General features: G+C 32.0%; 2 protein-coding genes across 2 annotated transcripts; one reads left to right on the plus strand and one right to left on the minus strand.

The window, feature by feature from the left end:
- Nucleotides 1-1183: 1183 nt before the first annotated feature.
- On the plus strand, nt 1184-2749 carry LOC131614330 (F-box/LRR-repeat protein At4g14103-like). Its single transcript, XM_058885929.1, has 3 exons — nt 1184-2122; nt 2211-2352; nt 2472-2749. The coding sequence occupies exons 1-3, from the start codon at nt 1184-1186 to the stop codon at nt 2747-2749; spliced, it is 1359 nt and encodes a 452-aa protein (XP_058741912.1).
- A 2317-nt stretch (nt 2750-5066) lies between these two features.
- Nucleotides 5067-10152, minus strand: LOC131609554 (homeobox-leucine zipper protein ANTHOCYANINLESS 2-like). The gene is made up of 9 exons (XM_058881269.1): nt 9791-10152; nt 9516-9688; nt 9316-9433; nt 8553-9197; nt 8345-8446; nt 7958-8176; nt 7020-7194; nt 6541-6908; nt 5067-5937 (listed from the first exon to the last, which is right to left on the minus strand). Exons 1-9 carry the CDS (start codon nt 10004-10006, stop codon nt 5566-5568), a joined length of 2388 nt encoding a protein of 795 aa, XP_058737252.1. The 5' UTR covers nt 10007-10152; the 3' UTR covers nt 5067-5565.
- Nucleotides 10153-14459: the final 4307 nt, after the last annotated feature.

Consider the following 14459-nt stretch of genomic DNA (forward strand, 5'->3'; position numbering starts at 1 on the left):
AGCCACTTTTCTTCGTTGGGGGCACCGCCCTTGCGATTAGCACACAAACTCGTTCTTCACCATGAAGTACTTTAGCCTTGAAGTGCCATCTCACATTCTGAGCTCATTAGAAGCGCTTATCATCATGACCTACTGAGCCTTGCTTTGCAGGGACTTGCTATGGCTTAATCTTTGTGTGTTAAATTGTAGTTTTCCTGTCCTTTTTACCTGTTTTTAGTTAATACATGTTAGGAAAGTCTAAATAGGTATTCTATCATTTTTCGTATATAAATTGAGGGATCTTATATTGATTGTGTGTAAAATATGTTAATAAATGCCTACATATTTTACGTAAATATGACACTTACCAATTCTCTCTAAATTATCTTTTTGTTTATCCTCAACACAAAATCAAATCAAATGGTTCAAAAAAATCTTTTAAATGCATATTTCCCTAAAATGTTTGTGCCGAGAATTTTGAAATTGTATGTTATGTTAATAACTCTAAGTTAAAGTTAATATTATTTTTATAAAAAATAAAGTATTTAATATTTAAAAAATCAAATAAAACAATTTTATTGATGAGTCAATTTGAATCCAAAAATCAATTGATTTTCTAATTAACTTTGTATGTTTTAATTAGAATTTTCTTCCCTCACCTATTTTAGTCCCATCTATTTATGCTTTTTTAGAAAAAAATTACAACAATTAAACCTTGTATGCATGAGCTAAGGGTTTAAACTACACACTCACTTTCACTATTTCAAATAATCTAATGCGACGGTGAAGAAGAAGAAATCAGGTACGTTGGTTTTTTCTCAAACTTTCGTTCTCTCTTTACCATTTTTCATATTCTATCTATCTGCAATTCATTATTCACTACATAACCAAACCATTTTTTTCCTTCTTTCATTTTTTACAGCTTAAACCCTAAACTAGTTAGTGTTGAATTTTTTATAATAATAACTGAACAAACACATGAATACTTTGTCTGATGCAGTTCATATAAGGACCACAACATACTTGATTTTAAATCGCACCGTAATTGCGATCTGATGCAGTTGTAGAAGATATCATGCAGTTGCAGAGAATATCATATCAGCAATTGCGGTTGCGGCCTGCAATTTAAAACTATGGTAATAATATGTGTATGTAGAGCTTCATTTCATTGTATTTGTAACAGTAGGAACTTGCTGCAATAAAGATGGAGTCAGGTTCTAAATCCAAGAGACGTGAGGGTCAAGACATGACAAGCGATCTTCCTGATTCTATTATTGGTCACATTCTTTCTTTTCTTTCAACTAAACAAGCTGTCCGTACGAGTGTTTTATCAAAGAGGTGGATTCATATGTGGACATTTGTCACCAAACTAAGTTTCAACGACCGTGACAGTAACGACTCTTATCCTTCTTATAATAACATTTCCAATAAGTCAGTTTCCTTTTCCAAGTTTGTAAATAGAGTCTTGTTGCATCTTAATAATGCAACCATCCAGGAATTTCATCTTTCTCTGCCGGAGAATTATGATCCCAACTATATCAATCAATGGGTATCTACCGTTTTAAATAGAGGCGTAAAAAAGATTAATGTAAGTTCCAAGAAAGAACGCAACACTTTACGTTTTCCCCTTTTCGAATGTCAGTCCCTAGAAGAAATTGTGTTTAAGATGATAATAAGGTATTCTACTATGAAACCCGCCTCTTTTATTTGTCTTCCATCCCTCACAATACTCAAATTGGTTGGTATCAAATTTACTTGTCACTCTTCTAATGAATTGAAACAGTTGACACTTAGTTTTCCACTTCTTAGAGAATATGTGACACATGATTGCGTCTGGTCAGATGTAAACAGAGTTACAATAGAAGCTCCATTACTTGAATCCGTTGATTTTAGCTCCAATGATAAGCCAATTGAGTCTCTAATTATTAAGTTTCGTTCCACACATATTACAAAATTCTCTTTTGAATGTCCTATATCATCGCAAACCATTTTGCTAGATGATCGACACATCCCTTCAGCCAAATTAAATATATTTGATTTTGATCACTGTAGTGCGGAGGAATCATGGATTTTTATTCGCAGGCTTCTTAGTCTCTTTACTAACGCAGAATATCTTGATCTTTGTTTTGACACTCTTCATGAGGTATGTTTTCTTGCTTTACACTTTATCGTATGAATATTGTCTCGATATATTGTCTTAACACGGGCAAATTTTTCTCTTTTTCGTCAAGGCTCTTACATCAGTGGAACATTGTTTGGATTGTATTCCTACATTTCAAATGTTGGCTCATCTGAAGCTATTTTGTACAAGTGATGTTTTGTTGGGCATTCTGTTAAAATCACCTTGTCTCGAGACTCTGGTTGTTGACGTTTGTAACTGTTAATCTTTAAATTTCTTCAAAATGTGTTAACAAAACTACATTGATCATTACCTCAACAATCAACATGTACTATTTCTTTTTTGGCTGATAATCCGGTGGCATATTTCAAAGACGAAATGCAGAAGTTTGCACTTGTACCAGACTGTTTTATATCAACTCTTAAAGTGGTGAAGTTTGATGACTATTTCTGCGGTGATGGTGAGCTAAGTTTTGCTAAATTTGTGATGGAGAATGCGAAGATGTTGGAGAGGATTTCTTTCGTATTCTCTTATTGCATGTCAGACTCAAAAGTGGAAAGTGCTAAAAAGAAGTTAAGTTTAATTAAGATCAATTCTAGCAAAGCGATTATGGATTTTTCTACTTCTAAATCGCAACTTGCCTCGATCTAGACAGTTCATGAAGCAACATTGGTGCTACAAGAATCGCTACTAACTTCTGTTAATATTACAACAATATGGAGATGATTTTCCCATTTTCTACCTAAATCTAACTTTGCATCTATATGGAGAATTTTTTACCTCATTAAAAATTAGTGTCTTCTATTGTTATGTTTAGATATTGTTTATACTTTTAATATTAGTGAATGTCTTGTAATATATTTCACGAGTATATTTGTAAACAAGTAATAATATTTTAGTTTTTTTTTTCTTATGAGGATAAAAGGACTAGAGGAAGTAATTAGTAAGTGGACACTTTGTATTTAAAATATTTTTTATACAATGAGGGTTGAATTTTAAATTTTAGTGTTTTGGGTTTATCTTTCTTGATATTTTGAAGTTGAGCTAAATCAAGATGTCGTGGTTTTCTCGGTTGAAGAGAAGTTATGTTTGTTTGGTGATGTTTTTCCACGTGATTCTGTAATTTAATCTTTTTTCCTTTTAATGACCAAAACTACTGGGAGGCTCCATAGGTACTCCTCTAAATTTGAAGAGGCTTCGTATCGATTTAGTCATTGTTGCAACTGATTTTTTCGGAGTTCTATTATCAATATTTTGGTTGGTCTGATGCAGGTGAATGATATAGAGAAAGGTTGGCTTTTGTATCTTGAACGATAAAACTAAGCTTAGTTACCGATACATTCTTATGGCCACATGTGTTGTGAGTTATATATTTAATTAATTTTCATTGACCATTTGCGACTACTGTTACTATCAGCACGGATCTGTTAACAATAGTCACGGAGCTTTTGATTTTAAATTGGTACTAAACATTAAACACGGTAGTCATGAAGACAAATATTTTGAATTAGAGCAACCTACAAACTTTAATGTTGGAACCAATTGTGTATCCATCTCAACCAACATTGTTAGAATATCAGTAACACACTTTTTCCATAATCTAACCAATCCAGCCTTCAACTAATGACAATGAAAAACCAAAAGATTTCACTACTGCTAAAATGTGGCTGAAAGCTATTGTTGGAGTGTTTGAAGTGCATCTCATATCGTATGCAATTTGTATGGACAACTTCCGGATGCAATTTGAACTTTGGTGTTTTTAAAATGAGCACTTAATGCTATTAATGTTTGAAAACCGGTGATGGAATATGATGATGCTAACTGGGATCTACGTGAAAAGGATGTGCTAAGATTTAGACCATACAACTCCTCACATTCAGTATGATGCTCCACGTTATATTGTGAGAGACTTTGTCTGCATGTAGGCTCTTTTATGTGAAATTAAGTGCTTAGAAAGTTATATTATATAGTTCAATATACATTTCATTTCATATGATAATGATATTAATACTTTATACAACATGTTTATTTATGCATCAAAATTTTGATCTCTCATTAATAACTACATCTCTAAGCAAGTTTTAAAATAGGGATGGCAATTTGGTCCTTATCTTATGAGTGTCCGTAAAAAATTTCTACAACGGATAAGGAAAAAAATCTGTAAAAATAAATACGAAAATCTGTAAAAATAAATAGGGGTATGGACATGAGTAATTATCCATTAATATAAATGGGAACGGATGTGGGCACGGGTATCTTACTATCCACCTCGCCTCATATCCACACCGCCCTATATATTTATATAATGATATTTATATTTTTATATAAAAATGCATCTTTATCAATTTGTAAAAAAAAAAAGAGTGTGTATCTTAACTCAATTTTATTTTGAAATTGTTTTAATTTAAGATAATATATGAAAAACTAAAATATATATTATTGATGTAAATTAATTTTGGTAAAATAATTTTATTTTTATTTTAATTTTTTTTAAATAACAAACTACTTTCGTAGAACAATTTTGTTTTTTTATTAATATTTTTAATGTATTTTAAAAACAAAAGTGTGTGTACCACACCAGTACGGATAACACACCAGTATCATGTAAACGCACAGATAATCATACTAAAATACGGGCAAAGACATAGATTTTTACGTTTTTTTATAATTAAAGAAAATAAAAGTAAAACTTATATCAGTTGCACTACAGACTTTTCATCTTTTTTATTTTATTTTATTTTTAACCATAAATCAAAATTAAATACAACGTTAAACTTAATGATTTTAGATCATTATCTTTTTGGATTTTTATTAAAATTATTTTTCTACTGCTTCAACTTATTTTAGTTTTTGGATATTTATGTGTTTCATTTATTAAACTTTATAAATCGTTTTATTATTACAACTCTATTAACTTTAAAAAAATATTTTTTCTATTTTTCACAATTGTTTTTTTACATAATAAGTGTTTAATAGTTTTCCTTAACATTAATATTTTTTTAAAATTATACAATTATCTTGTCATCCATTTTTTTTTTAGTTTTTTCAATTATATTTTTATTTTATTTTATTTATTTGAATTCTAATAGCAATTTGGTAGCGGTAATAATTCCACGGTCCACAGTATCCGTGCGGACGCACGGGTATCCCACTAATTTTACTAAATATAAGAAATGCAAAACGGAGTAACTAAAGTCATTACAAAAAAACAAACAAAACAAATTTACCATTTCATCACATTCAACAAACTATTACAATGAAATTAACTTTGCTACTTGAATGAGTCAACCCGAGTCAATACCCGAACCACCACCCTTTCCTAAAGATCCAAACCCAACCAAGTCTCGCATTCGGAATCTCACCACCATTTAAGGAGATATTTCCACGCGCGGTTCGTTCTTGACTCCACACCCTCGCGTTCTTCCCACGCTCCCCTCAAATTTGAGAATTATCATGGCGCGTGCAATTCAACTCTCACACTGAAGTGCTGCTTTTATCTTCTGAACAGTACAAGAAATAAGATTATTCACCGTCTCCACTGATTCCACCGTCAGCTTCGCCGTGGGAAGACTATTCACAAGTATCTGAAACGCCACTGTCAAAAGAGATCCACCCTCTCTCTGCCGCGACGCGCCGCCGTGATTATCACTCCCGTCAATACGTCCATCTGGTAACACAGCAAAACCCGACGGAAGTAACGCAACGTAAGCAGAGTCGCCGCCGTTCATTACCACATGCATTGCGGGAATATCCACCGGCGCGTACACAACAAGCGACCCCGACGCGTCTGTGCATGTTTCCTGTAAAATCAGCATGCTACTCTGATTTGAATTAATAGCCTGCAACAAGAAAAACAACATTAAAAAATTTTCAATTTTTATTTGTTGTCGTTTACGTTAGGTTCTGTTTGTGGGGAGTAGTCAATAAGTCAAACCCTGGTACCACTTTTTTGTTTTTTTCTTTTCAAAATGAACTTAATTTCAAAATTTAACGTAAAATAATAAGATGAGAAGTTAGAAAAATAGGAAGTGACAAGAGTTTGATATTTTGACTTTTTTGTAAAGTTTACTGAACAAACGCTGTCCTATTTCTGTTACATGTTGTCCTCATAGATGCTTCCAAATATTTTCAACCCTGTCATTCTCAATTTCACCTTTTTATCCTATTGCTAAACGACAATGCAAGATTCACGTTTCTTCTTATCTTGAAAACAGTATCTTTATACAACCATAGAATCAAGAATAGTAAAACGTACACCATTCAAACTTCTAAATTTCAACTTTCTATTATGGTATCCATTTGGTAAATCAAACCTAACTTTAAGAGAATAATTTTCATTTGGAGTATCTTCATCTATGAGATTAAATTTTTTTATATTAGTTTTAAAAATATTATAATAAAAGAATAGTATTATTCAAGATGGAAGAGAGAGATATTCATACACTAGCTCTTAGGAGGGAGACACTATTGCCATGGTCATGTCCTTTGGCAATGTGAGCCATTTCTTGCATTGGTCCACCATTGGAGAGTATGTCCCACTCGCTTCTGAGTTCCTCGTTGCGAAGAAAATTGAAGACTCTTTGGGGAGAAACAGGAAGCCAAACGGAGGTTGCCGCGCTTAGCACAACCCCCGATGGTTCACCTGGATCATTGACACTCTTCCGTGTCATGACCCTAATGTTTTCGCCCATGTTTCCTGCGTTTAGCTTGTTCCATTTGTGTATTGTTGATGCACAAACTCCCGCGCAAAAGTTGTTTGTCATTCGTTGCGCTAGCTTTAGCATGCTACGCCTTCCTCCCGCGCTAATTGCTGCACAATATATAAACACAACTCTCTTAGGTTATTAGACATGCATTTTGTTAAGGATGTTTGTATATAGTGCTTGAATCCTCTAACGTTTGTATGTACATATTTGTATACCTGATTGTTCTCTAGTGGGGAGTGCTGATGACATTAAGATAGCTAGGCATTCGCATTGGCGTTGGAGGGTTGCAACCCATCGTTGTGCGCCAAACCCCATGCCTAAGCTTAGAAAGGGCTTGTAGAGCTCGTGAACATCGTTTTCTTCGTATTCAGCATGCTCCACCCATGTCACCTACAACATCATATTCATGTACATACAAATAATTGAGTTATAAACAAATCTGAATTGAGTACATGTTTGAATTTCCTATGTGTTATAAAATCGCATTTTTTAGTGATTAGTACATTATATATTATGTTAGTATTTCTCTGTTGTCAGGAATCAAACCCTAATTTTTTTTGACCTTTCACAAATTTAATGTCACTGCATAGCTGTCAACCGAGTTAGAATTCGAGGACATTATGTTGATAAGGAATGAATGATGATGGAATAGAATCATGGAAATGTATGGACAGAAAATCATGAAAAAGCCTGGCAATTAGGCTCAACAACAGACAAAGGTATCTTATTGAGGTCAAGCAAGTACATAAAATAATGGTACTCTTACATAAAGTCATATCATCCGGGGTTTTAGAGAAGCTACAAACAATATAGAAAAAATCATCGAGATTTGCTATATTTTGCAGTGTGGTGAACTCATTCCAATCACTCATATACGAAAAAGACAAAATATCAAGTCTATTATCTTGACCTAAAGGGTCCACATTAAATATTTTAATTTAACTCACCTGTATTTTATAAGATCCCAATTCCCAACCATGTTACACACAATCTCATGAATTAAAATAATATTCTTATAGAGAACAACCAAAGCATATATAGTATAGCATGAAAGATTGGAATGGAAACATCATATGAATATTTTATAGTAACATTAGCATAGGTTAAAGTTAAAATACCAAACAAATTAATTGGTTAAAGTTAGAATACCAACCTTAGAGTAACCATTTGGCATATCTTGAACCACACAACCAGAAGGAAGCCTCCTACAGTTATGAAAAGTAGGTGCACCGCCAGAAGAAGCTTCTCTGAAGGTATCTATCGACACATCAACCACTGCCCATACCCCTTCTGCATGTTGCTTGCAAAATCGTAGAAAATTCACTTCTCTAACTGGAACCAACGGAGAAAGTACTTGAAGTTCAGCTTGCATCTGTAAACATAATCATATTTAAGTTTTCGGAGACTTTGCGTAGGTTAACTACTGTAAACATAATCTGTGTAAGTTTTCCGAGACTATTTTTAACCACTATTAAAACTGTTAAATTTTAGGTCATATGCGGTAGCGCGACTTTACGAAAGTAGTAACTATTTTATATACCAGTTGAAGAGCACCATTTCTAGTTCCATTTATTCCATTAGATATCACTTCACTTGTGGAAGCTCTTGCAATCACACAAGGAAACATCTCTGACCATCGATTCTGATACAACAGAAACCAAACCAGTTGTTAGTACAATAAAAAAATACAAACTAATAAATCACTGATACAAAATAATAAAGTGGAAAAAAGTTGAAAAAAAGCTTACTGAATCCATTAAAGTTTCAACAAGAGCCAGGCTGTTTATGATAACAACACCACTTTCTCTAGAAGCCTCAGAAACATAACCATTAGGTTTCAAACCAATACAAGAAGTACTAACTGTTCTTGAAAACTCCTCATGGTTAAGAATCTCTCTTCCACTTTCATCGCTTCTAATCCAAAGAGGCTCATTAGTTTGAGCCATTTTCACTAACTCATCCATTGCAGATAAAGCAAGTTCAAGAAACATAGATCTCTCCATTGATCTATCAAAACCATTTCCATTACTACTATTTGTTACCATAGATCTCTCCATTGATATACCAAAATCTTGTTCTAAAGGCAATGTTGAAGGTAGAGTATTATGGTTCAAACAAACGAAACCGGTGTCTAAACTTGAGTTTGGTAACGACGTAATCGGCCGGCCTAAAAACTTGCCGGCGAGCGTACAAACTCGGTCGAGCTCGTCTTTTAATCTCGCGTTTTCGAATCTTAGATGTTGTTCTTCAAGTGATATTTCATTGATGATAGCTGGTTCGCCGCAATTTGAACACATTGGATTCCTCAATGCTTCTCTTATTGACATGTTCTCAGCTCTTAGCTTATCGTTTGCTTGCCTAAGTAGTGAATTATCATGGCGTTCCAATTGAGTCTGACACAAACAACACACATCATTAGTACTAGAAAAAGTTGCATCAGATGTCTCTGCACAACTATCAACTGAGCTGCTGGTGACTTAAGAAGAGACACAGAAAGTGTAATTTTGTTACCTTCATTTGTGTTCTTCTATTTTGGAACCAAAATTTAACTTGTCTTGTTTCCAAACAAAGCCTTTTGCTGAGTTCAAGTCTTTGTTTTTCATCAGGATGAGGACACTCCTTAAACATCCTACAAAAATCAAAAAGCAAAGATTTTCATGAATTTTCAACTTAAAAAGTGATTTTTTGTATGGAGAGAATTATGATATTACGATTCAAGTTCTTGAATTTGTTGAGGAGTGTGTCGGTGATAACGTTTTTTTCTTGGTGGATTGTCGGCAGCATCAAAGTCATCACCAGAAACACCATCCATGTTCTCACTACCACCAGATCTGCTTTCATGTTCATCTTCTTCTTCTCTACTCCTTCTCAAACCATTTGTTTGCTATAATTCAAGTTTTCCAGAAAAACAAAACAAAAAAAAATTAAGTGAAAAATAATAATAGCTTATTAGTATCATAAGAACAAGAGAAGATGAATCTCTTACAAGTGCTAAAGATAGGCCAGGTGAGTTGAACATGGATTTAACCAAAGTAGGAGATGATAAACGAGGTTGTTGTGAGATTGCACCAGAAGGCATTATTATTCTACTGTTGTTGTTGTTGCTGCTATGGTTTGTTCCGTTGCTAAAAGCATTAATATCTGCTTCTGCTATGAATTTAGCACTTTCACCACAACCTGGCTTATTGTCACCAAAACTCATTAAAGTAGAAACTTTTTGCTTTCTTTTGTCAGTGATTATTTTGGTATTGATTATTCTTATCCTTGAACTTACAAGTTAAAGGGTATCTTGAGAAATGAATAGGGTTGCTCAGAATCAGGCTTATATACTTGGGTGTGGACAATCATAAGCAATTCTTTTAAGCTAAGAAAAAGTCATTTTTTCCTCTTTTCCAAAATAATGACTAATTTTTGTAAAAATATCAAAATGATTTATCTCTTATAACTTTTAATATATGTTTTTTTTTAGAAAACGGGTGATGCATTGTAAAATAAACCAATCACGAATATTCGTATCCTACCCTATCAAATCATACTGCTATTTTTAAATTACTGAGATAACATGCAGAATATTATATTTTAATTCGATGACAATGTAAAATTTTTTTACACTGTCAGTGGATATCCATCAAACCCATATTTTTCAATTGTATATATTAATTGATATTATTTATTATTTTAATTTAATATATAAATACAATTTTTTTAAATTTATACGGATGGATTAATTGTACCAGTTTTTAAAAAATAAAAAAATGCTATAGATATTAATATAAAATATTTAAATCTTTTATAAAATTAAAAGTGCAAAAGAAAATTATGTTTCATGTGAGAAGATACTATTTCCCTTGCTAAAAACATTTAAATCTCTTATCACTTTACCAGGACCACATCGCTTAATCAGTTAAATAATTTGTTAAACTTAGACAATACACGTGTTGGACTGTATTTGTTTTTATCAAACAAAAGAATTTTTTAACGAGCATAAAATTAAATTAAATTGAAAAAAAAATTATAAATAAATATAACGAGTGTTTCAACCAAATATATAAAAAAAGAAAGTAAAATGTTGAATCAAATAGAAACAGCAATACCATGGATTGGTCTGTCTCTACGAATGCATGTGTAGGAGAAGAATTAGATAATGAATTCCTTACTTAGGGAGGAAGGGAGAGAGAAGATAGAGATAAATGTTAACCTAAACATGTGTCCTCTTGAAAGTCTTACAAAAGAATACATGCATCCAAAAAGGGTAGCTTGTTGACTCTATTTACATTGTGATCACACTTCCCTTTTCTCTTTCTTATATTATTTGGATGTTTTCTCTTTCTTCAATGGCTTCTTCTTTCATTTTCTTTTTGTTATTAAGTCTTTTGACTCTATTTACATTGTGATCACACTTTCCCTTTCTCTTTCTTATTTTATTTGGATGTTTTCTCTTTCTTCAATGGCTTCTTCTTTCATTTTCTTTTTGTTATAAGTTTGTGAGCATTAAAAGGTTTTTTGTTTAGTTTTTTTATAGGTAATGTTTTTATTTAAAAAGAGTATTTTACTCAATACAAGAGCAATTTAGAAATCCCTCAAAATACAAAGATATCATATCTATAATTCAATCGAGATCTATAATCCAATCCACCAACTTACATTCTTGGGTCATTATAAAAAAATTGTATATAGTCAAGGGAATTTGTCAGAGGTAAAACTTCTAACTAGATAAATAATTGTACTTGAGGTTCTCGCAACAAAGACAAAAGAAAATATTATACAGTTAATTGATGCGGAGAAACTTTTAAATTTTGAAATTGAATATTGTGAGGGGTCACCCATCACAAAAGTAAATGGCGTCAAACAGTGGCGGATCCAAAAAATTTCTTCAGTGGGGGAAAAAATATTTTATATATTTGATTAAAGAATTTTTTATGATTTTTTAAATACAAAAAAAATCATATAATTTCTTTTTCATTTCCAACAACACCATCAAATATATATAACTAGTAACTCAATAATCATTTAATAATTCATATTTTTCATTCGGTTGTGCATTTTATTTTTCACAAAATTCCTAATGAATAATTTCTTTTCAACAATAACAAATGCTACAAACATAAATCATTTTTAATAAAACTTATAACAAAAATAACAAACTTCCAAACTTACTTTTGTAGCAGAAATAAAAGGATAAACTTAAATGTATTAAAATAAAATAATTAAAAAAATAAAAGACAAAATCTATAATTTTAGCATTAAAAATCAAAATTTTATAGGTTGAAGTAAAAAACTAATAGAAAGTCAAAGAAAAAAATGCCTAAAAATTAAGGAGTATAAATATGTCGAGGTTTTAATTAAAGAGTTATAATATGACTTTATGGTAATTGAATAAGTGTAATTTAATGCATTTAATTAAATTTAATGGGGGCTAAATAAATAATAATATAATACTTTAAATGAAATTGAAATTTTTTTGTGGGGGCTTGAGCCCTCATTCTAGTATACATGGATCCGCCCCTGGCGTCAAAAACTTATTTTTAGGGCAAACAAAAGTCAACATTTGCGAGGGGTAACCCCTAGCAAAATTTGAATATTCAGATTGCGAGGATATTTCTTAACAAAATTAGACTATTAGGTCAACTCGCCATTCAGCTTGTCAGAGTGATTAATGAGTGGTATGTCGTTGTCCGAAATTAATTAGGACTATTCCTTACAAATTTTTTAGGGGCTACCCTTTACAAATGTTGTTATTAATTAAACTTGTTTCACTTTTTCTTCTCGACTTATTCAGTAACCCTTTTATCTCCCATTCATTTTCTCTCTTCTTTTTAACCCATTTAAATCATACCTTCACACTTTTTTTAATATTTTTGAATTTTGCTTCAAAATTTCAAAATTTTAATAAATTTAAAATAAATATTATGTTTAGCTTTAATTCTGGATTTTTTTATTCATTTTACAATTAATACAACTTTTTTTTTACTTTATCCAAAGGTATCAATATGTTCGTATAAAAGGAGCTACAAATCTAAAGTTTGTATGTGGTGTTAGTTTTTCTCCATTTAAGATATTTTTTTCTTTTTTAAAATTTGAATATATTTTGTGTGGTTATTGGTTTATATTGCAAAACTGTGTAAAAAAATTAAAATTAATATTGTCAAAAAAGTAAATCTGTAGTAATATATATATATATATATATATATATATATATATATATATATATATATATATATATATATATATATATATAACGCATCATATGAGAATGACATTTTTATTTGAGAACATGAGAATGAGAATGAATCTAAACCATTAAATTTTAAAATAAATGGTAGAGATTATGTGTCAATATTTTTTTTCTCTCCTCCATTATTAAAATAAATGATGGAGGAGAGAGAAAAAACAATGACACATAATCCAACCACCAAACAGAGATATCTTCCTCATCCTACTTGCGCTCCACTTCCTACAAAATAACTATCAAATCTTTCAATTGTTCCACACCATCATCTGTCAGTATCTTCCACTACAGGAATGTCCCAACACCATAGGCTTTCACATCATACTTCCATGTTGTTTACGGTGATTTCCGGTAAATAACCGCTAGTCCTCCAAACTATAATAAATATGATTTGGTTACTCGCAGGATCGACTAGATTGATCCTAGGACATGGTCAAACGAAAGGTTTATTGATGTGATTTGGTTCGTACCTGTTTGTTTTGATTTCGAGAAATTTATGTTCAAATGACTAATCATTCGAGATAACGCTGGTTATATGAGTTAGTGTAACTTCGACGCATAAATCGTAATAAGAAAACATGTAAATTGCGAGAATGTAAATTGCAAGAAAATTAACATGCAAGAATGTAAGTCGCAAGAATATAAATTGCAGGAAAGTAATGCGCATGAAACTAAATGACTTCGAAAGTAAAAGTTTAAACAAGGAAAGTAAAGAAAACGAAAAGATATTTGATAAAAGTAAATACACATGTATTCAAATTGGTGGTGTCATACGTACATTTCTCAGCGAACTCTTTCTCTTAACACTTGATACTTGAGCGATATGTGAGTGATTTGTACAAAATGAACACACGAAATCCTATCATTAAGACTCCTATTTATACTAAATTTGACCCTAACGGTCATACAATAATCTAATGCCACGTTATCCACGAGAACTCTGGGGATGCCATCTGTCTATGTGCAGTTTATAGAAACCGTTTCGCAATTCAAACCTTCCCGCTCAAGTCCTTTTCGACATGTGGCCATATAGTTATATTCGAAAATGTTACGGAAATACATTAAGCTTCAGTACTTTATGTAATTTTGCGCGAAATGTCTAAGTCTTGGCAAAGATATCTTCCGTGTTAGCTTCGATACTTCTCTCCTTCGTTTCAACTTAGACATTTTCTTGAAGCATGGCCATCAGTAGCCATTTTTTAAATCTTCGAAGATCAACTTCTTAAACGAAATCTCCAGCTAACAAATTGCCCCCAATTGTCGCACGCTCGCGAAAAATGAACAGAGTCGCCACTAATATATTTATCCCATCGAGGGAAAGGAATATCAGAAAACCTAAGATGAATAAGAACGAGGTCTTTCGACCAGAGATTAAGGTACGGGAGTCGGTTACGCAAGGGGAAGGTGCTAGCACCCCTCACGCCCA

The sequence above is a fragment of the Vicia villosa genome, linkage group LG6, assembly GCF_029867415.1.
Source record: "Vicia villosa cultivar HV-30 ecotype Madison, WI linkage group LG6, Vvil1.0, whole genome shotgun sequence".
Classification (NCBI taxonomy): domain Eukaryota; kingdom Viridiplantae; phylum Streptophyta; class Magnoliopsida; order Fabales; family Fabaceae; genus Vicia; species Vicia villosa.

Excerpts from the sequence above, each read along its gene's own strand:
- LOC131614330 (XM_058885929.1), top strand. The coding sequence starts at position 1,184 with ATGGAGTCAGGTTCTAAATCCAAGAGACGTGAGGGTCAAGACATGACA. Across the intron at positions 2,123-2,210 it reads GTTTTGACACTCTTCATGAG|GCTCTTACATCAGTGGAACA; the intron begins GTATGTTTTCTT and ends TTTTTCGTCAAG. Across the intron at positions 2,353-2,471 it reads GACTCTGGTTGTTGACGTTT|ACGAAATGCAGAAGTTTGCA; the intron begins GTAACTGTTAAT and ends CATATTTCAAAG.
- LOC131609554 (XM_058881269.1), bottom strand. The coding sequence starts at position 10,006 with ATGAGTTTTGGTGACAATAAGCCAGGTTGTGGTGAAAGTGCTAAATTC. Across the intron at positions 7,195-7,957 it reads TGCCAAATGGTTACTCTAAG|GTGACATGGGTGGAGCATGC; the intron begins GTTGGTATTCTA and ends ATGATGTTGTAG. Across the intron at positions 5,938-6,540 it reads TCTCCCTCCTAAGAGCTAGT|GCTATTAATTCAAATCAGAG; the intron begins GTATGAATATCT and ends TTCTTGTTGCAG.